The sequence below is a fragment of the Coregonus lavaretus genome (assembly GCF_964263955.1).
Source record: "Coregonus lavaretus genome assembly, contig: HAP1_SCAFFOLD_7832, whole genome shotgun sequence".
Lineage (NCBI taxonomy): Eukaryota > Metazoa > Chordata > Actinopteri > Salmoniformes > Salmonidae > Coregonus > Coregonus lavaretus.
Window position 1 is genome coordinate 1 of NW_028159024.1, and position 23,023 is coordinate 23,023.

The window sequence follows — 23,023 nt, forward strand, 5'->3', positions numbered from 1 at the left end:
AGCACTACCCACAGAGTTCTTAAACTACGGCGCACGACATGGTTCAATGTGATAGTAAATCAGCACAATCAACTTTTTCGGTTTTTCAAATTGCCGCCGTCTTGGAGCTAGAATTGGGATCAGGTAGGCATATACTGATACGAAAAAAGAGTAATGGAGAGCAATGTACAATTCGGCGAACTGAGCAAACAAGGTATTTGTGGTAAGTACATGGGGACCGCCATCTTTATGCACCTTCACCATTGGGTTAGGGTTAGGATCTGGTGACTGAGACTGGCATGGCATAGGCTTTACATCGTTGTCATGCTCATCAAACCATCCAGTGACCACTCGTACCCTGTGGATGGAGGCATTGTCATCCTATGGGGGCATAGCCATGGCAGCCAAAATAATGGGCAGCCTGCCCAGCATTTTTGTACATGACCCTAAGCATGATGGGATATTGATTGTTTAGGAATTGCTCAGGAACCCCACCTGTATGGAAGCACCTGCTTTCAATATACTTTGTATCCCTAATTTACTCAAGTGTTTTCTTTATTTTGGCAGTTACCTGTATATGGAACAGTAAGCTACAACAACTCCATATCCCAGGATGTCTTGCACAGGATGCTCACCACACTTGCCGTCCCGTAAGACCTGTCCGGTGCTGCATTGCTCAGCGTGCAGGGCAGGTTTCTGGGCCACCTCGTACTCAGTACCAGAGAACTGGATGTAGAACTGCTGCTTGTTGATGGACTTCCTCAGGGTCCGCATGGCACTCTGTAACCTCTGCTTCATACGCTCCCTCACACATGCCACGTTACACGAGTCTGGGGAGAGGAATACACACAGTCAGTATACACACACACACACACAACATACACAACACACACACACAACAAATACACAGAGTCCACGTTACACAAGTCTGGGGAAAGGAATACACAAGCACACACACACTCCATATAACATCAAACTCAAATTACTCACACCCATATACAGGTTACATAAGTCTAAAATGTGGAGTATATGCAATCAACACACACACACACATACACACACTGACCTGAGGTTGCACAGTCACACTGACCTGAGGCTTCCTCCTCCTTCATCTCCATCTCAAACTCAGCTGTGATGTGGGAAACCTCTTTGGAAGGGGACTTGCGTCCACGGCGCCGCTTCTTAGATGAGTCACACTTCAGATTGACAAAGGTCACCTGGCAGTCATCAGTACAGGGGAGCGGACCCCCTGAGAAGAAGAGGGGGAGGATGAGGAAGAAGATAAGGAGAGGAAGTTGATAGGATGCTGTTGTTCATTGTTTAGTATTGATTGTTTCGGATTTATGGCAGGTGTAAGGGTACAGCTCAGGACACATCTAACTGTCGGTTACATTACTGCTACAGTATCTTGCATCATGTATACCTTCTTAGTCTTAGTTCAGTCTATATTACTTGATGTTGTACACTCTAAGTTAGGAGTAGCATGTGTTATACAGTACAGTTTGTACAGTCAGTTAGGAGTAGCAGGATTTACCTTGCAGGCTCGGCTTGGATGTCTCTCTGTGTTTTTCCTTGTTCCTGGGTCTCAGGTGACACTTGGCATCTTTGATCTTGAAGCGGGCCTTCTGCTTGATGGGTGGGGGTAATGTATCTTCATTTACATAAAGGAGAAAGACAGAAACATACACTAATGAATAACCTTTTGACATCCTATGAATAACATCATAATTACGGACAGGAGTTTTATCCTGATCACCTGACCAACTCCTGGCCCTGAAGATAGTCTACTGCCCATGGAATATGATCACACACTTTAGAGGGCATCTCCAGGCCACCTTTATTGGTGTTCCCTGGTTGAGGTGAAGTTTAGGTCAGAGAGGAACTAACACAGCCAAATGCTTCATCACGCTCTGTCTGTCTCTCCGGCAATATGGCAAAACCAAAACCCACATCGTCACGGTGATTAGCAGTCCAAAAGGGAGGAAGGTAGACGGTAGACGGAAGGTAGACGGAATGTGTGTGTTTGTGTCTGTTTGTCGGTCATGTGTTGGGTGGTTGGGATGGCTGTCCTTTTAACGAGGTGCTGGAGACACACAAGGGTCAGAGAGTGTGTGTGTATGTGGTTATGGGTACGGTGTGTGAAGAGGGACATTGAGAGCGGAGCCAGGTAAACACACAGCACAGTGAGAGGCCATAGAGGGGCTGTGTGTGTGGTTCTGTCCATGAACCATTAACAGCATGCTCACCAGGACACCACTGGCTCCAGTTTGCTGCTGTAGAGCAGAGGTGCTGAATGGACTGAGCTGTCTGTGGTTTGGGACACAACATAAATCTGTCTTCATCCTCATCGTAACCATCATCATCATCATCACCACCCTCATCATCGTAACCGTCATCATCATCTGCCACTTCCGTTATCAGAGCGTGAAATTATAGACCGTGATGAGACCGTAGATGAACCGTAAGCGAACCATATGTCCGGGGGAGCTGTGAGATTCTTAGGGAACAGTCCAGGATTGGCGCTCTGAGGTGAGCTGTATTTCATATCACTTAACACTCACACCCCCAGCCAGATGGTTGGATGGGTCTTTCTATCTCTCCATCTCTCTCTCTCTCTCTCTCTCTCTCTCTCACACACACACTCTCCATCTCCCTTTCCACCTCTCTCTGGGTCTTTCTATCTCTCCATCTCCATCTCTCTCTCTCTCTCTCTCTCTCTCTCTCTCTCTCTCTCTCTCTCTCTCTCAGTGCATTCCTCTGGCCGTGCGAGGGCCCTCTCCCTGTCCAAAATCTACAGAGTGCTGAAGGAAATATAGGAGTGACGATATGGCAAGCACCAAAGGCAGGGGAGTGAAGATTCCGATGGAGGGAATGAAGAAATTGAGGAATTTAAACCCACCGACATGGGGAGAAATGAAAAGATGACAACTGCATCGACGTCAAAAGGTCATGACTGAGCTGCGAGACCCTGATCTCACTGTAAGTGTGTGTTTTATTTTAAGTGGTATGGTTAAATATCTTTATATTGAACAAAGCTTGACATCTCTGACTACAGGTCCCATAATGCATTGCATACCTGCACAGGTGAGCAGGGCGGTGGTGGTGTTCTTCTTCTGTGGTGCCTTCCCAGGTTGCACCGGCACACCACAGCTTAGTGTGTAGCTGTTCTCAGAGTCTGGTGGGACACAAACACAAATACATGTCAGTTACAACCCTGTCCACCCAAGGTCAATCCATTTAGACCAGCTCTGCGTGCAGTATCCCTGTCTTCTGCCACTGGTTGACTTGTTTATGGCTATTAAACCCACAGCCCTGAGGGACAGGGTGACATGGGACTTGAGGAAATATGGGATTGCTGTCAAAGTGATAGAGGGGCCCGTCTGAGGAGCAGTGTGACCCAATCTCCCTGCTCCGCTAACCGTCTGGGGGAGGGGTGTGTGTGTGCGTGTGTGTGTGTGTGTGTGTGTGTGTGTGTGTGTGTGTGTGCTAGCCATCTGATGGCAGTGTGTGTTTCTCTTGGCTAGTTGAGGTTCTGATGGAGTACGGAGGAGTAAAATACTTTTATTCGTTTTCTATGGCCTCACTTTCCCTAATATTTAAGAGCTACAGGAGACTGCCATATGAAGTCTGCCATAAAATAAAACACACTCACGCACACCTCAGACACACACACACACACACACACACACACACACACACACACAAGCATACATACACATTTCCTGAGGGATGGAGAAAAATTATTTACCGAATGACAGATCTATGCTCATTCATGAATGTTCACGCACATACGTACACACGTACACACGCACACATACACACACACACACACACACACACACACACAAACACACACGCATATTTAGTCAGAAATGAGGGATGAAGACTTCAGAGCTCATAAAGCGGGAGATGACTGATGAAGAAACAAGAATTTAAAAGCTTTCCTTCTCCCCCAAATGAAGACATTCTCCAGAAAGATAGAAAAGCACTATTATTTCACTTTGTGTTTGAGAGCTATCCATCAGTCTCACACTACAGCAGCCAAGCCAAACGGAGCAGGGGTCTACTCAAAGCAGTCCTAATGGAAATATGGCAGGCCCGATTAAAGAATGTAATTGTTTTACAGATGTTCCGTCTGTGTTAAGCACATTCGCAGAAGGACCAGGGTGCCTGCATTGACAGCCAATAGCTTTATAGCCCTTTATAGCCTCAGGGGCAACACCAGACAAAATCACTGACTGAGTGAAATACTGAGACATTTAGCTGAAATGCACCCTGATGGCCGGTGACTGAGATAGGTAGGTAGATAGATTAGGCCTTAATCTGAGTCCTTCATTCAACTGGGAAACTTTCAGTGGAGCTCTGCTTGAATGGAGAGCAGTGTGAGGACTGGCCTTGACCTCTAGAGGGCAGCAGAGAGTATGGAGTGGCTACACAGGCATTGGTCATTGATAAAAGTCAGCTGAAGACTAGCGCATCGGACTAAACCTCACCAGACCAGTCCAGGTCAGAGAAGGTAGAGGATTAATGTACTTTAGGGAGTGTAGATGGCATATTGGGGGGAGTCAAGGCTAAAGGCTAGGATTCTTCTGGGAAGAAAGAGTGAAGGTTTGGTCTTTGGTATGAGTAAAACAGTTCCTCTTTGCTGCCAGGTGTGTGTGTTGGGGTGTGTAGGATTGAGCCACGTACCTGCGAGGAAGAGTGCGTTGGAAGGGCAGGAAAGCGAGCACACCTCCACCCCGCCTCTCTTGTCACAGCTGAGCTGGGCGCGCGGCGCTGGCTTCCCATTGGGCAAACACTTCACCGCCTCTGAGGAACATAGAGGGTCACATCACCATGACAACCACGACCCGTCACAGCACAAAAATTATGACACACACACGCACGCACGCACGCACTCACACACACACACACACACACACACACACACACACACACACACACACACTCTCCTATGTCTATAGAAAACACACACACACACAGAGTAGATGTTTAGGTCCTTACTGATGCAGTCCTTCCTGTTCCAGTGGAGCTTCTGACCAGGTGGACACAGACACTCATAGCCTCCCTGTGTGTTCACACAGCTGTGCTCACAGCTCCCGTTGTTAATGCTGCACTCATCTATGTCTGAGACACATCCACATAGAATACAGTCAGAGGGTGTGTGTGTGTGTGTGTGTGTGTGTGTGTGTGTGTGTATGTGGTTGAGTATCATCACAGTTCAGAGTGACATCATCAGACAGAGCCTGTGCTATGAGTGAGTGTGTGATGTCATCAGTGTGAGACAGACAGCCCATGTCTTCTCCGTGCTCTATATCTGACTGACTAGTATGTGTTGACTGCTAATGGAACGCCCTTTAGACAGTGGCCTGTTTAGTCTACCACTGAAGAACATGGCTGTCAGCCAGACAGGGCCAAGTGAAGTGGGATCACAGCACACACACACACACCCGTCAAACCTACCGCCTCCGCATGACATGTGTGTGACAGGTACAACACACACACACAAATGCCCTGAGGCAGGGACGCAGGTACAGAGAGTTATTCAGTGAACTGAGGTGTGAATGTGTTTTCAGCAGCAGCCGTCTGCTGTGCTGACGTGCTCAGTTACCCCTCACCAACACACACAATAAAAAAACTCTCTCTTTTTCTATTTCTCTCTCTCTCCCCTTCACTCTATTTCTTTCTCACTCACTCTTTCTCCTTGTCAGTCTCTCAGGGCTTCTCACTTTGTGTCAGTCAATTCCTTTCTATCTGTGCCTCTCCCTAGCTACCCGTCTGTCTAACTCTTTCCCATGTCTTTCTAAGTGTGTGTGTGTGTGTGTGTGTCTGCCTGCACGTGTGTGTGTGCATGTTTGTGTGTGTGAGTGTGTGTACAGTATGTGTGTATGTTTGTGTGTATGAGTGTGTATGTGCGTGTGAGCGTGCAATCCCATGCATGTCTGTGTCATACTCACCTCCGCAGTGTGTGAGGCCGTACAGAGTATATCCCTCCTGACAGACACACTCGAAGCTGCCAGGGTAGTTGACGCAGGTGTGGTCACAGGTCCTCTCAAAGGAACACTCGTCAATATCTGCGATAGAGGAGAAACACAGAACATATGTAATACAACTGTTTACACATGGGGTCTCTCCAAAATGGCACCTTATTCCCTATATAGAGCACTACTTTTGACTAGAGCACCATGGCACCCTATTCCCTATATAGTGCACTACATTGGACCAGGGCTCCTAGTGAATAGGGTGCCATTTGAGATGCTGCCATGAGTCACTCTGACCATGCCTTCACCAAGGACTGACAACAGTATAACATGCTAAGATTAGGACAGAGTTAACATCCATATTCTCAGTACAGTATACTGGATATTGAATGTATTGAGTTTCACTATGGGGAGTTCTTTGAACTGTCTTTTGTTTAGATTGCTAGAAGCTGTGAAGAGGAATTTCCACTAAAAGGACAACACATCTGAACTGTGAACTGTCAGTGATGAGACAGTGTGTGTGCGTGGAGTGGGGGCTGGTGGACTGGACACTGCAGGAGCATTTCAAAATCTTCTGTCTGGAATAACAGTGTACATTCAGCCTTGTTATGTGGGTGGGAGTCTAAACAGTGACAGACTTACAGGGTGTGTGTCAGTAAGGACGTCAGGTTGGTTGCTCAAGATTCACACGCATAAACACACACACACTGATCTGTGTACTCCCACACAACATATAGACATGCCTATAATCATGGTAAAGGTTAGTTTAGACTAGTGCAGGACTACAATTACAGCCACAAAGAGCTGAGATACACACACATGCAATACACAGACATTGACAATTAAGTCATTTTCCTTGGTTGTAGCAGAGAGCATGTTTGCCTCCTTCCTCTTGAGAAACCAACAAGCTGATATATGAGTCATTCTTAGATATTACTCTCCTCGGCTCTTCTCCACACAAACACCCATTATTCAGCCACAGCTAATAAGACCAGTCCATTAATCAGCCTGGAGTTCAGAGTGGAAAACAAACCAGAACTCTGCTCACTAAACAACCCCAAGAGGTCTTCTCAGTGGGGACTTCCAGATCCAATTCAGTCCTTCAGTCCAGCCCTCCAGCCCAGGCCTGGGATAGATCAGACCAACTCACTGTGGTCAGGAGCAGGGCCTGTATGTACAGTATCAAGCATCTCAGAGTAGGAGTGCTGATCTAGGATCAGGTCCCCCCTATCAGTTTAATCATATTCATTGTGACTTAAAAGGCCAAACTGATCCAAGATCAGCACTCCTACTCTGAGACACTTTGCAAATGCAGGCCCTGGATTTGGTTTATAATTGTTTTATTTTATTTGAGTGAGAAAGATGTCATGACATATTTGGGTGGCTGACAGTAACAACAGCATTACTTCAGTCCATCGTCTCCAACTCACCTGGACTATTTCAATACAAAGTCATCTGGGCTGTGGAGATTTACAGGGGCTAAAAATACAGTGTGTTATGATAAAGTTTGTCATGAGGAGGAAGTTGTTGAGGCCTGGCTTCTGTTGGCTGCTGGGCTGCTTTGCTACAGTCCTCCGGGCAACTGTCTATATGATGGGCTAGGGTTAGCTTAGCATACCCGATTAATTAAACTAGCATCAGACCACAACCACAGCCACCGTGCAGCACTGGAATGACTTGAGAGAGGTGCTGCTGTATAATCTCATTTCACAGAGAGGTGCCTGTTGTTGGCTTGGCTGATGTGCAGGTGTCTGTCTGCTTGTGGGGGTAGGGTGTAACACACCCAAGGTTAGTGTCCCTGTTTATTAAAACCCCAACCAATCTGTCTATTCCCTCTGAATAACCATCCTGTGTCTGTAAAGCTACATCTCTACTCCCTCTGTCCTATTGACCTCTACTGTATTGGTTTAATACAGCTACCTGTTGGGAGTCTTTATGTTCCTGATGATTATTGCACACCCCATTCTCCATCACCCCTGTCCTTGTACAGGCATAGGGGCTGCCTGAAGACTCTCTCTCTTTCTCTTCCCCTCCCTTTCTCTCTCAGGAGGAACCTGGCATAGCTGTAGCTAGCTCTTCTCAGACACGTATTACCAGGAGCTATTTTCCCTGGAAGAGCTTACCAGCATGGAAAGAATTAAAACATTAAATAAATAAAAGTTAAAAATAAAAATCTGAATAAAAATACCACTTGTTAGCAGATGGAACAACCTGCGTTGTTGGACACGGAAGCTTAGTTTACAGTCAGGTAAGCTGATGGGGGGAAGGAGCGTGTCAGTGTGTGTGTGTGTGTGTGTCTGTGTGTGTGTTCCTCCCATCAGCACACACCCAGGCTGAGTGTGTTATTGGCGTGTATGGAGTTGTGTAAACTGTTTGTCGGCAGATATTTTAGTGTTTAATATGACAGTGTTGATGTTTAATATGACACACACACACACTGGAATAGAGTTGTTTGGTGTTTTTGGTTCGGGTACAAAAACACTGCAGGGTGTTGTTGTTAATAAAATAATTTGTGATGTTTGCCTCTCCTGTCTCTCTTGCTGTGACTTGTATAGAGGAATCTGCATTCGTCCTCCAAACATAACCAGGGATTAGATATGAAGAGAGAAGCAGAATTTCTTAATACAGCTGACAGTAAATTACACCCACTTGAGGATGTCAAGTCAATTGTAATAACAAGTCATTCAAGGTGAATGATTTGTAGGCCAACCCCTGTTCTGATTCTATGTACGATCCTGCTCTGATCATAAAGCACATGAGTGAGTTACTATCATAGAGATTTATGATAGAAACTACTAGGCCAACTGTATATTCTAGTATATCCTTTTCTATGGTCCCTATTCCATGACACTATCCTTTCATGATCTGATCATGGAGTGATGGCACTGTTTCCAAAGGTAACTGTCTTAAAGCGTTGTTACGGCATCAGACATGATTGTATGACAGCTGTCAGTCAGGTAGGCTACTCACCCTGGCAGGTGCGTTCGTCAGTGAGGAGCTTGTGGCCCTTCTGGCAGCTGCACTCGAAGGAGCCCACCGTGTTTTTGCAGAAATGGTCACAGCCGCCATTATTGAACGCCTCCTGGCATTCATCTATGTCTGTATGGAGATAAGGAGAGAGAGGAAGAGACAGAGCGAGAGAGAGAGAGAGAGAGAGAGAGAGAGAGCATTAGGTCAAAGATACACTAAGGCAATAGGCAATACTGGTTTTTACAGACATACACACACACACACACACACACACACACACACACACACACACACACACACACACACACACACACACACACACACACACACACACACACACAGTATATAACTCTGCCGTGCTAAAGTCTTCCCCCTTTAGCACTCTCTCCCACACAGCCACTGCCATGCTGGGATGGAGATCTCCAAATTGGCAGACAACAGACCAATAAAAGGCCTCACTAATGCCTTGGAAATCTATTCTAAGCCTCTGTGAGAGTCTCTATGGACGGGGGGAGGCAGTCGGGGTGAGAGTAAGGGTGAGACAGGGGGAGTCAGAGAGAAGTGGGGTTTTCCTAATGCTCTTATTTGTGCTAACAGGAAGAAGCCAGGAGTTGGCAGGCCTGAAAGACAACATGAACACTGGCTGTGCTGCGTTGTGGTGGTAGAGTAGGTTTCCATCCACACAACAAGTCGTAACCACTGTGTCAGGGTGCTAGTGTGGGGCAGCCGCCCTCAGTCACACACATATTGTCACAACACTGGGAAGATATTTGCCCAGAGCAAACAAACCTATGGGAGTCCCATCGCTGTTCCCTACAGGACTCACCTGCCTCTTCCATTCTCTTATTCATTCACTCTTTCTTTGAATTCTTTCAGACCTCTGATATAATGAATGAAGTCTCATTCACCAGTGGTTTCTTTTCTGCTGCTAGACCATTTCTTTATGCAGTTTCATTATTCTGTCTTTCTATTCAGTTATTTATCGCTCTTTCTCTTCCTCTTGGCATGTGTGTGTCTGTGCCCACGTTGTGTGTGTGTGTGTGCATGGCTGTGTGTGTGTATATACAGTGGGGAGAACAAGTATTTGATACACTGCCGATTTTGCAGGTTTTACTACTTACAAAGCATGTAAACGTCTGTCATTTCTATTATAGGTACACTTCAACTGTGAGAGACGGAATCTAAAACAAAAATCCAGAAAATCACATTGTATGATTTTTTTAAGTAATTAATTTGCATTTTATTGCATGACATAAGTATTTGATCACCTACCAACCAGTAAGAATTCCGGCTCTCACAGACCTGTTAGTTTTTCTTTAAGAAGCCCTCCTGTTCTCCACTCATTACCTGTATTAACTGCACCTGTTTGAACTCGTTACCTGTATAAAAGACACCTGTCCACACACTCAAACAAACAGACTCCAACCTCTCCACAATGGCCAAGACCAGAGAGCTGTGTAAGGACATCAGGGATAAAATTGTAGACCTGCACAAGGCTGGGATGGGCTACAGGACAATAGGCAAGCAGCTTGGTGAGAAGGCAACAACTGTTGGCGCAATTATTAGAAAATTGAAGAAGTTCAAGATGACGGTCAATCACCCTCGGTCTGGGGCTCCATGCAAGATCTCACCTCGTGGGGCATCAATGATCATGACGAAGGTGAGGGATCAGCCCAGAACTACACGGCAGGACCTGGCCAATGACCTGAAGAGAGCTGGGACCACAGTCTCAAAGAAAACCATTAGTAACACACTACGCCGTCATGGATTAAAATCCTGCAGCGCACGCAAGGTCCCCCTGCTCAAGCCAGCGCAAGTCCAGGCCTGTCTGAAGTTTGCCAATGACCATCTGGATGATCCAGAGGAGGAATGGGAGAAGGTCATGTGGTCTGATGAGACAAAAATATAGCTTTTTGGTCTAAACTCCACTCGCCGTGTTTGGAGGAAGAAGAAGGATGAGTACAAACCCAAGAACACCATCCCAACCGTGAAGCATGGAGGTGGAAACATCATTCTTTGGGGATGCTTTTCTGCAAAGGGGACAGGACGACTGCACCGTATTGAGGGGAGGATGGATGGGGCCATGTATCGCGAGATCTTGGCCAACAACCTTCTTCCCTCAGTAAGAGCATTGAAGATGGGTCGTGGCTGGGTCTTCCAGCATGACAACGACCCGAAACACACAGCCAGGGCAACTAAGGAGTGGCTCCGTAAGAAGCATCTCAAGGTCCTGGAATGGCCTAGCCAGTCTCCAGACCTGAACCCAATAGAAAATCTTTGGAGGGAGCTGAAAGTCCGTATTGCCCAGCGACAGCCCCGAAACCTGAAGGATCTGGAGAAGGTCTGTATGGAGGAGTGGGCCAAAATCCCTGCTGCAGTGTGTGCAAACCTGGTCAAGACCTACAGGAAACGTATGATCTCTGTAATTGCAAACAAAGGTTTCTGTACCAAATATTAAGTTATGGTTTTCTGATGTATCAAATACTTATGTCATGCAATAAAATGCAAATTAATTACTTAAAAATCATACAATGTGATTTTCTGGATTTTTGTTTTAGATTCCGTCTCTCACAGTTGAAGTGTACCTATGATAAAAATTACAGACCTCTACATGCTTTGTAAGTAGGAAAACCTGCAAAATCGGCAGTGTATCAAATACTTGTTCTCCCCACTGTACGTGTGTGAGCATGTGTGTGCACGCTTGCGTTTGTGTGCATTTGTGTGTGTGATGGTATCAACTGTAATGGTAGTTTCACAGTGCTCAGCAGCAGACAGCATGGTACAGGCTCAGGGGGCTTGTTGAGAGATCCTCCACTAGACTCTACTGTCTGATCCTATGACACGCTCTTTACCTGGAACTAATGGAACAGCCTGCTACTACTGCTCTACACAACACTGTCTAGCCCACCATGCAAGGACTTAGAGAAGAGGAGAGAGAGAGAGAGAGAGAGAGAGAGAGAGAGAGAGAGAGAGAGAGAGTGAGAGAGAGAGAGAGAGAGAGAGAGCGAGCGAGAGAGAGAGAGAGATAGAGAGAGAGATAGAGAGACAGAGACAGAGAAACAGAGATAGAGAGAGAGATAGAGAGAGACAGAGAAACAGAGAGAGAGAGAGAGACAGAGAGAGGGAGAGAGAGAGATACAGAGAGAGAAACAGAGAGAGAGAGACAGAGAGAGAGACAGAGACAGAGAAACAGAGAGAGAGAGACAGAGAGAGAGAGACAGAGACAGAGATGGAGAGAGAGATAGAGAGAGGCAGAGAAACAGAGAGAGAGAGAGAGAGACAGAGAGAGAGAGAGAGAGAGACAGAGAGAGAGACAGAGAGAGAGACAGAGAGACAGAGAGTCTGAGAGAGAGAGAGAGAGAGAGAGAGAGAGAGAGAGGGGGGGGGGGGGGGGTGTTGAATGAATACATAATTGAAAATCACCCCCCTCCCTTCCTTCCTCACCCCCAAAGGCTTACACCATCCAGGGGTTTGACTGACTTTCTCATAACTTCCATCTACCCCTCCTCCCTCCTCCCCACTCCTCCTGCCCATGTGACTAGGTCTTCCTGAATCCCTGTGGAATAAAGGCCCAGGTGTGTGAGACGATCCAGAGACGTAGATCAGGAATAATAAGCGAGCCGGATCCCCTGGGGCTGTGCATGCCGTGCCAACCCTCAAGCCTGGTGAGATCTGATTTCACACTATATCCCCCCTAACTCCATCCCTTCCCTCTCCTCTCCCTTCCTCTTTCTAACTATGTGCCCTCAGCCGAACCCTGCAGAGGGTCATTGGGTATATTTCCCTCCTGAGAGGAGTGGCAATGCCACTCTAAACAAGGGAGGAAAGGAGGAGATGAAAGAGGAGGAGGAAGAGATGGGAAAGAAAGTGGAGGAAGAAGGTAGATTTAGTGGAGGAGGAGAAAAGTAGGGGAAGAAAGAGGAGGAAAGTGGAAGAGTGGTGGGAGGAGGAAGAGGACAATAGCATTGCAGATTACACGGAATAAGCCCTTTTTGATTGGTGCTCTAAGTGATGAAAACTGCTGGGGATTAACACCTAAGCCTTTGAGTTGGAGAGTCAGTCAAGCAAGACACCACAGGGAAGACTCAACTAAGCGAGGAACGGAGGGGAGGAGGGGAAGAGGAGGACAGGGGGGAGAAGGGAAGGAGGAGGAGGAGAGGAGGGGAGGAGGGGAGGAGGAGTGGGTAGGAGAGGAAGGAAAAGGAGAGGGGAGAGAAAGGAGAGAAGGAGAGGAGGGAGAGGAAGAGAGGGGGAGGAAAGACGGTCAGATATTGCATGTCTCCATTGTTACCTTTGATAGTCAGTCCACCGTGCAACGAGCCTAGTCAGATAAAGTCAGGCAAATATATACAGTTGAGTTATATAAATGAATAAAATAGTCCTCAGACGTCACGGCCTGTGTTTTCCTATAAGAATGTATCCTGATATAAGGGAACCTCTCCGTCAAGGCTGAAGTGCAGTGCAACCTCACTGTACAGTGAAATTCCATACAGTGGTTTGAGGGCATTCCTACTTGCATACATACTACAACTACAGTCAGAGGTAGTAAATATGTCAGTGTGTCTTGTCAACAGCCTTTAAGGGGATCATCCTACATCTGGCTTTCCTCAGACTGTGGAGAATAGGGCGTTGGGTTTTTAGGAGAGCAGGACAGGACAGGTATGGACGCTCATCTCAGTACTGTCTCACGGCTGACCCTCTGAACCGATGACCTCATCGAAAGCTGTGCTCTCAAGCAATGACCTCATCGAAAGCTGAGATCTCAACACTGACAGATTCACTTGCTTTCTTTCTCTCCTTTTCCATCATCATTTGCTTTTTGATGATTGCTTTGTTAGAGAGAAGACCTCTTTCTCTCTATTCTGTCCTCTCAACTTTCCCTTTCCATCTCCTCCACTTTCTGTTAATTTCTTCCTCTCTTCTTGCTCATGCTGTGTTCTCCCAGGCAGCTCTACCCTGCAGTAGAATCCCTGGGGATTTTAAATCAATCATGGCTATTTCCCAGTTCCGTTTCCTTGGCATGCCGACAGCAGATCTGATCTCTATCTCAAACAGGAGGGATGGCTACCTTTCTCCCTACAGGGGATCTTCTCTCTCACACACATTCTCTCTCTCTCTCTCTCTCTCTCTCCACTCTTAGAAAAAAAGGTGCTATCTATAACCGAGGGTTCTACCTGGAACCAAAAAGGATTATCCTATGGGGCCAGCCGAAGAACCCTTTTGGAACCATTTTTTCTATGAGTGTACCCCCTCTCTCTCTCCACATCTCTCTCTCTCTCTCTCTCTCTCTCTCTCTCTCTCTCTCTCACACACACACACACACACACACACACACACACCTCCCCCGCCATCCCTCAGATGCCAATTGCCCACAAGTCTACAGAAGGTATAACACTATCACCCCCAACCTACCCAGCCCAAACTCCCCAACACAGACAGAGATCCCTAATTATTCAGTAAGTCTGGCAGCCATAACCACTGGCATAGCATTGCATAGCCACCACATTTCCCCACGCTTAACGGCCACTCTGTAAAAGCCTGAGCCCAATAATGGCCTATATAATTACCTTTAATAGCCCTTAAATAAGCTTCAAGCTTACATAAATACATTAAGCATCTACACATCTTGAAATGATAAAACACTTGTGTGTGAGAGAGAGAAATTGTGTGTGTAAATGACAGAGAGGGAGTGTGTATGTGTGTGTGTGTGAGAGAGCGAGGGAGATATAGAAAGAGTGTGAGAGAGAGGAAGAGAGAAAGAGAGAGAGAGAGAGAGAGAGAGAGAGAGAGAGAGAGAGAGAGAGAGAGAAAGAAAGAGAGAGAGGGAGAGAGAGAGAGAGAGAGAGAGTGAGAGAGGAGAAACAAAGAGATAGTGAGAAAAGCAAAGAGTGACAGGAGGGGGGAAGTGAGACAGAGGAGTGGGAAGGAGAGGAAGAGATAGAGTAGTCTGGTGACAAGTGTGAATAAGACATGCTGGGAGAGCAGTGTCCATCTTGATCTGTCCACTTGAATGGAGAGAGAGAGAGACAGAGAGAGAGAGAGCACCTCTGTGATTGCATTGCACACACATCTGGGCTGCCAGGGGCCAGTTGGTGGTTAGGCCTCTATTAACGAGGGCATAGCTCATTAAGGCTCTCCTACATATGATGTACCATAATGAGGATCTCACTCAGGGAGGGGGGAGGTGGTAGGGGAGACCTGGGGAGGGAGAAGGGGATGGAAAGGAAAGGAGAGCAATGAATGGAGTGGAGAAGGAATGGGGATGTCTCATGTTCCATCCTTCCCAGTCACTCACTCTCTCACTCATTCAATCTTCCACTCTCTATGCCCACTGATCTATCTCTCACTCTCCCCTTCTCTCTTGTAACTGACTCTCATTTCAGATATCTCTTTTTGTTTCCTTCTCTATCTCTGTCTCTCTCTTCCTTTCTCACCGTGATTGAATCATTTTAATCTCTCTAAGTGTCTGGGTGTGAGAAGAGGGGTGCAATCTGTCAACACATACACACATACACGCACACACGCACGTACGCACACACATCTTCCATCAATCTCCCATCCCTGTTTGACATTTACCACCGGTTCGATCGATACCCTGCTTCGTCTGCGATCAATAGTTCCATTCTGAGCCCTGATGCTCGCTGAATTTACCATCTATTACAGCCATCTGTCTGACTGACTGGTTGACTGACTGGCTGGCTGACTGTCTACTGGCTGGCTGGCTGGCTGGCTGACTGGCTGTCTAACTATCTACTGGCTGGCTGACTGACTGACTGACTGGCTGGCTGACTGTCTAGCGGCTGGCTAACTGACTGACTGACTGACTGACTGACTGGCTGGTTGGTTGGTTGGCTGACTGGCTACTGACAGTCTACTGGCTGACTGACTGGCTACTAACAGTCTACTGGCTGACTGACTGGCTACTGACTGGCTATTGGCTGACTGACTGACTGACTAGCTGACTGTCTACTGGCTGACTGACTGACTGGCTGACTAACTGGCTAACTGACTGACTGGCTGACTGACTGGCTGACTGGCACGCTGCTGCTGCTGGGACGGCTGAGGCCCAAATGAGAAGGGCTAACATCCGCCTGGGCCAAGGGAAACAAACACACTCGCTTAATGCTCCTCACTCCTCTTCAGATAGGAGGTTGTAGGCCCAAGGCAGCACTAGGAGCTGTGTTTACAGTGAGAAACCCAACACTATATGAGATATGAGAGCAGAGCACTGTATTTCTGCTCTGAGGCCTGAGCTGATGCAGAGGAAAAGCCTTGTGACGGTGGTTTAGGGTTTAACAGACGATTAGGATCGGTTGTAATTAACAACAGTGTAGGATAGATAATCGACCAGTAATGAGAATATGCCTGAACGTTGACCTCCGGCTCTTGACCTCAATACAGTAACTAGAACTCAGAGGGATCAACTGGAAGGTCATTGTTGCATAAGATGCTTGTGTGGTGAGTTGATAACAGTCCTCTCAAAAGACAAAGATAGTAGATGGAGAAAGGACAGAGGGAGAGGTAGCAAGACAGGAAACAAGAAAACACAAGCAAAAAAGACAGAAAGAAAGAAAGAGAAGAGGAAATAAAGGTTGTATTGTCACATAAACTGCAGTCATCGGGGATAAAACCATTGGAGAGAGAGTGAGAGAGTGAGAGAGAGATGAGGAATGTGGAAGCTCTTTGGCTGCTGCTGCTGGCTTATCTACGAGCGCTCGCGTAGCCTAGGTACGCGCCTCGGGAAAACTGTGTAGTTTTACAAAATATTGACAGTAAAAAGCAATTAAACATTATACATTTGTGGAAACCCGAACCTGTCCAAATAATTTGGGGACGGGAGAAGGGGGATCTACTGTTCATAAAAAGCGGTGTTTACCTCGGTGTGGCCACCTCAGGCTGCTAATGTGGGAGACGTCGGAAGGCTCGGGCCAGAGCCGGCAGTGCATTTATCAGAGGATTTAAACAGCCCGCTCTGTTTGCTTTGTCCCTAAAGACTCTCCTCCGTCTAATAACAGAGGCTCTATGGGCCGCATCTGGGCCAAGAGCAACTCCAGTAAAGAGCAACACTACAGTAAAATAAAACAGCAGGCCGGGCCGACGCCAGCCTGACGGAGGGAGAGCCGGAACCGTTGAAGGCCGGAGCTGGGCCAGGCTGAGTCATGTAAGGTGATGGAGATAGGAGTGTTATTTTGGAGATTACTGGGCCTGACATGTTAATATAGTGGGCTTTTGAGAGCGTTGGTACTTTCTGGAGGCTTTCTGTCTGGACGAGTGGGGCCAGAGGAGGAGTTTATGGGGAGTTTGTCTGTTGTGAATCGACTCTGTATAGCAGCTTCCAGTCTTTTGAGGACACAAAGTGATAGTGAAGCTATGACAAAAAGCTAGTGGGTGTTGTAGGTGGGAAAGCTGACTATGATACAGTTCATTGGCTGTGATTAGCTTAGCCACATAAAGTATGTCCCCTTATAACCCAATGAGTTTGTAGCCTATCACCTGGTTTCTCCCTGTCTGTATTAGGTGACTACTGTAGTGGCTCTTTGATTGGATTACTGGATGTGTGTGTGTACAGGCTTTCGCTGGTACTGGGGAGAGGAATGCAGGCCAGTGCGGACGTGTCTCAGGTGCCCATACACACACTGAGCAGCTCAGTCGCCCTGCACCGACCACACACACTCACACACGCACATGACGCAAATGTGTAAACACACATACACACCCACACACACACACACATATAACTCATTCACCCCCCGACACGCACCTTCTAATCAAACATCTGGAAACTGTTCACAAAATCACTTTTCTTCTCCCTCTCTCCTTCCACCTCTCCCCCTCTTCCCTCTGTCTCTCCCTCCGTCCGCAGGAGAGCCCTGTGATAAAAACGCCTCCTTCCTTTGGCGCGTCTGTCATCGTGGAGCGAGGGAACCGTCTCGTCTGTCAGCGCAGACGAAAGGCTGTTTATCAGACGCCTGGGATTTAAACATGCCCTAAATAGTTTATATTGAAATGATTATGTTAGGGGGGGCAGGACGGTGCACGTCCCACAGGGTCTGGCACACAGAGAGACAGAGCAGAGAGACAGAGGGATCTACCTACAGTACCTCACAGCATGACATTTACCTCCCCGCTAACTAATAACCCCACAAAACAGCTATCTCCAATACTCTGTATACATTAACAACACACCACTACCCACTATCTCTGTGCTATAAAACACCTCTACCCCCTAGGCCTAGCTGCACGTTACAACACACCACAACCCGATATGACTATCTTCAATATTAGACAGCAGAGCACAGTCACACACTACACTGCTATGGGTCAGCTCAGTTGTGATATCAGCTAGCTTAGCCAAGACCCTGTCAGCCCATATAACCTGTCACAGACCAGGAGATCTGTGTGTGCTGTTGCCAAGGTTACAGGAAGCTTTGGTCCATGCAGGGGCCAGCATGGCGACAAGGTGGGGAGTTCTATATGTGGCCAAGCCCCAGTTGCCAGTAGGGAGCATGAGACAGACAGGCAGTCGAAATGGTCTGAATAAAATGTATTTTATGACCAATAAAACCCCTGGCTGACTGGGCCCTAGGCTCAGGGAGAGATATCTGTCCCTGACAGCGACAGCCAGAAGTAATGCTGGCTGGGTGGAGACTGGAGAGGAGTTCAGAGTTTATAGTTCAGTTAAGATGGGTGAGTTCAGTGAGTTCAGGTATTAATACACCAACATGGGAAAACAATGATTGCATGGTATTTTCCTTCCTAATATGTTTGAGTGTGTGCTTGTGTGTGTGTATTCAGTGTGGATGTGTGTATTGATCGCTGACGAGTGTATGGTTAAAGTGTGCGTGCCTGCATGTGCATATCTATCGCGTAGGTAGTTGTGTGTATGTGTGTGTTTGCAGTCAGTGGCAGATGGCTCCCTCCATGTTTTCCTGCTCCGTCCCTCCACCCTTCATGCCCAGCTGATGGATGGTGATGGGTGATGGATGTGTTGCTGTCTGTACTGTCTCTCAGCTCCAGCTCAGATCAGGTCAATCACTGGTGGATTTATGGAGCCCAGGGGCCTAACTCAGCCAAATTATCTGGGCGGGACACAGCCGGACTGCAGCTCTATCCATCTTCTCCACTCAACACGCCCCCGGAAAACACAGGAGAGGCTAACTTTTCATTTTCCTGCACCATAAAGGCTTGGTTGTCCTGTCAAGCACACAAATCAAAGGCCTAGACAGACTGGAGTGGAAGTTGTTCACACAAGCTGCTGGGGTTTGAACTTGACATTGGAGCGACAGACAGACAAGATGTTTTCTCACACTGCAACCAATGCAGGGCTGGACCATTCCAGTCACAGCTAACTTTGTTCGCAAACAATGGTGTTGCCATAGAGAATTCTACGATATATCATTATCAACTGGTTTCACTGACCACGAAACCAAACTATCCCCATGCTCTGCCTCACTTCAACTAAAGAGCTGACATGAGTGGCGCAGTGGTCTAAGGCACTGCAGCGCAGTGCTAGCTGTGCCACTAGAGATCCTGGTACGAATCCAGGCTCTGTCGTAGCAGGCCGCGACCGGGAGACCAATGGGGCGGCGCACAATTGGCCCAGCTTCGTCCAGGGTAGGGGAGGGAATGGCCGGCAGGGATGTAGCTCAGTTGGTAGAGCATGGCGTTTGCAACGCCAGGGTTGTGGGTTCGATTCCCACGGGGGGCCAGTATAAAAAATAATGTATGCACTCACTAACTAAGTCGCTCTGGATAAGAGCGTCTGCTAAATGACTAAATTGTAACTGAGAATGAACGATATGCCTATCCTCTATAAATGACGTAAATGTAAATGTATGCTGGAGATATGATGGTGGTAGGTATTAATGCTCTCTGTAACCACCCTCTGTTGTGTCTCCCCACTATACAGCTGGGTGGCGCTGTGTGTGTGTATACTATATGTATGTGAGAGAGAGACAGTGCAGTGTGGGCCTCACTGTTCAAACAGCTCAAAGTTTGCAGACGCGTCATCTGCCTGCCAGCCAGACAGCCCCGGCTCCAGGATTCACACACTTACATGCCACATTCTCAAACTGCTTGACACGAAATACACACACACACACACACACACACACACACACACACACTTGGGCACACAGTACACACACACATACACAACATTGGACATAAAGAGTCACTGCCGCCTCCGCCCTGTAACCTACATGTCGTTCCTATGGCGACTCCTACAACAGTTCCCCTCCTCGAACACGCTTTGTCACATGTGTGCAGAGTTGGGTTGAGCAGCGAAGCAACAGCACTCCTCATATCCTCAGTGTAGTTCTTCTTCAACTACTCTGATGTGAACCAACTCAACTCAACAGTCCTAGGCAAACTCTTAGCCCTTTAGTTTGACCTTCCCCAGTCTCTTCTTCAGATCAGTGCAGATGAAGGAAAGGAGATGTGGAGATGAGGAGAGAAAGTAGCCACTATACTCTTGAGATGCACCCAAGTGTGTCTCATGCAAGCCAGACCACGGTGTTCCAGTTCCTCAGACATATCAATGATCCCTGATACCAACAATACCACTGCACATGAACCACTGTGTTTTCCCTTAGGGTGACCCTGGGATCAGAACCATCATCGGCCCTGTTTGTTTAGGGACAAGCCTCAATCAACTATCTGCTAAAATAATAACTTCCACTGTGTCTGTGTGGCAGCCCGGTCGGGCCTGGGCCACCGTCTTTGACGTCACAGGCAGAATTTCGGAAGTGGAAACGCTTAGCGGTAACATCAACAACAACAACAGCAGCACTGCCTGTGACCGCGCCGGAGACCGGAGCCTCTCTCTCCTCCACTCGAGGAGGGGAAGTGAACTTGGTGCCGCAGGGTTGGTTGGTCTTGGCCAAAGATCACTCAAATACCACTCATACCAGCCACAGATACCAGACCCCTGGACCACCTCCGCAAAGGATCCTCTCAACTCAATACCGTTCAATACCACAAACCTTTGCCCATATTGCGTTACAATGGCTAAATATGGTCGAGTCCTGATACGGAATGTGTCTCCATTCTTAATAACACTAGCAGTGTGTTCTCAAGATGAAACGAGCACACTAAAGGGTTGGGTGCTATCAAGGCATGAGTAAAAGTCCCTCGTCACATGGAGAGGGAGGAGGAAGGAAAGAAGAGGCAGAGGAGAGCAGTAGAGGACAGTAGGGGCACACACAGACACACGGACACACGGACACACACACCTATACACTGACCTTTGCAGGTCTTGCCGTCTGGCTGCAGGGTGAATCCCACGGGGCAGCTGCAGCGTACCCCTGTAGCCGTGTCCTTACACGTCCGGTCACAGCCGCCATTGTTCACCGCACAGGTTTCTGGGTAAAACAAAAATATACAGTGGGAGAAAAGAGAGGAGGGGCGGGGGTAGGGGAGGGGTGTTAACCTACTGACTGGTACGCATATCTAAAGAGCAGAATGGTCTATTCAAAAAGACCAAAAGAGAGAAATAGTTGACACTGAAGATATGATGGGTGGGTTGAGAAGAGGCTACATACAATGGAGAAATACACAACAGGGTGATGTCATGTATTCAGGGTATATAGCTTTTTCATCATACCCATTCAGACTTAATTTCCACAATACTAAACACGTGTCAAGACATTCTAGTTATCCATCAGACCAGTGACAGGTTTGAGACGGTACACAGTTGAAATTTCATAGACTGTCCACAAACAGGTTATAGACAGGTCATAGACCGATTATAAACTCATACTCTGGATTCTCTGTTGAACATAATTGATTGGAACACTTAGTAGACCAATATTAAAGACAGATTTCTACAAAATATAAACAAGAGATTCATGGGCAACATGTGCTGATAAGGAGAGGAACTCAGTAGCCTAGTTAAGACAAGTATGCCCTGTTTCCAAAAATGACAAGAAAACATTTAGTCAAAAACGATACTGAAGGTTAAGTAGAGAAAACATGAGAATCTAAAATATAGTTAGTGGCGGGATCAAATAGTAGTACCTAGGACTGAATGTGTATATTTTGACTCCAGGAAAAATGTTATTGTATGTGGCCAAGATAAGGTTTGCTCTGACTTGTGAATATTTTGCCTGAGCTAACCCCAAAACAAACAGCACCTAATGGCATCTCCACTTCACCTGAGCAGCCCACTGTTGCTTTAGGAAAGCTGAGCTCACTAATCCCCAATGGGCGTCAGATACTGCTGAGGACGGTGAAACTGTACACTGTTATTAGAAAGTGGATCAATAATAGGCTACTATATTTAATAAAGAAAAGTTTCAGAATAACTATTTGGGTCTGGCAGGCTTCTGATATTTCCTGGAAAAGACTCAGTTGAATGTGCTTAGTTAACGGGATAGTTTGGGATTTTGACAATGAAGCCCTTTATCTACTTCCCCAAACTCGTGGATACCATTTTTATGTCTCTGCGTCCTGTATGAAGGAAGTTAGAGGTAGTTTTGAGAGCAATGCTAACTAGCTTAGCACAAAGACTGGAAGTCTTTGGGTACAGCTAGTGATAATGCTAGTTAGCATTGGCTCGCGAAACTACCTCTAACTTTCTTCATACTGGACACAGAGACATAAAAATGGTATCCACGAGTTCAGCCAAAATCCCAAACTATCCCTTTAAAGGTGACAGAAGACGCTGAAATGGCTCTGGCTATTTGGACATGGACATGTATGCAAATGAGAGATGGTGCACTTGTCTCTCTGGAACCTATTCCCAGCTCATTAAATGCAAAGAGGTTCTGTGCTTGCCTTAAGGGAGGAGGGAAGAGGATAAACACTTTTAGACTGGCTAGCTAACATGTCTGGCTTTAGAGGTCACAGCATTAGCATAATACTGTCAATGAGTGCAGTGTCACGGACTGACGGCATCTCATCAGCGGGCTGATCCAACATGGCCGTCTGTTTGCAGCAAAAGCAAATTGCAGGTGGGTGCTGTGAGAGCCAGCATGGTCGCAAGTTTCTACCACCACAGAGAAGCTGTCATTGCCAAAATGGCTCTACTTTAATGAGGCTACTGGTGTGTTTCATAGACATGCAGATAACTTTTTGGGATACTGAACCTAATT

General features: G+C 47.1%; 1 protein-coding gene across 1 annotated transcript; it reads right to left on the reverse strand.

The window, feature by feature from the left end:
• Nucleotides 1-614: 614 nt before the first annotated feature.
• LOC311123355 (signal peptide, CUB and EGF-like domain-containing protein 1) lies at nucleotides 615-21,380 on the reverse strand (the record flags this gene model as incomplete). The annotated part of the gene is made up of 9 exons (XM_084197625.1): nucleotides 615-809; nucleotides 1,046-1,228; nucleotides 1,514-1,630; nucleotides 3,056-3,154; nucleotides 4,669-4,788; nucleotides 4,984-5,106; nucleotides 5,937-6,053; nucleotides 8,931-9,059; nucleotides 21,176-21,380. Coding segments are annotated over 9 exons (1,288 nt in total), but the record flags the coding sequence as incomplete, so codon positions are not given.
• Between the last annotated feature and the right edge of the window lie 1,643 nt (nucleotides 21,381-23,023).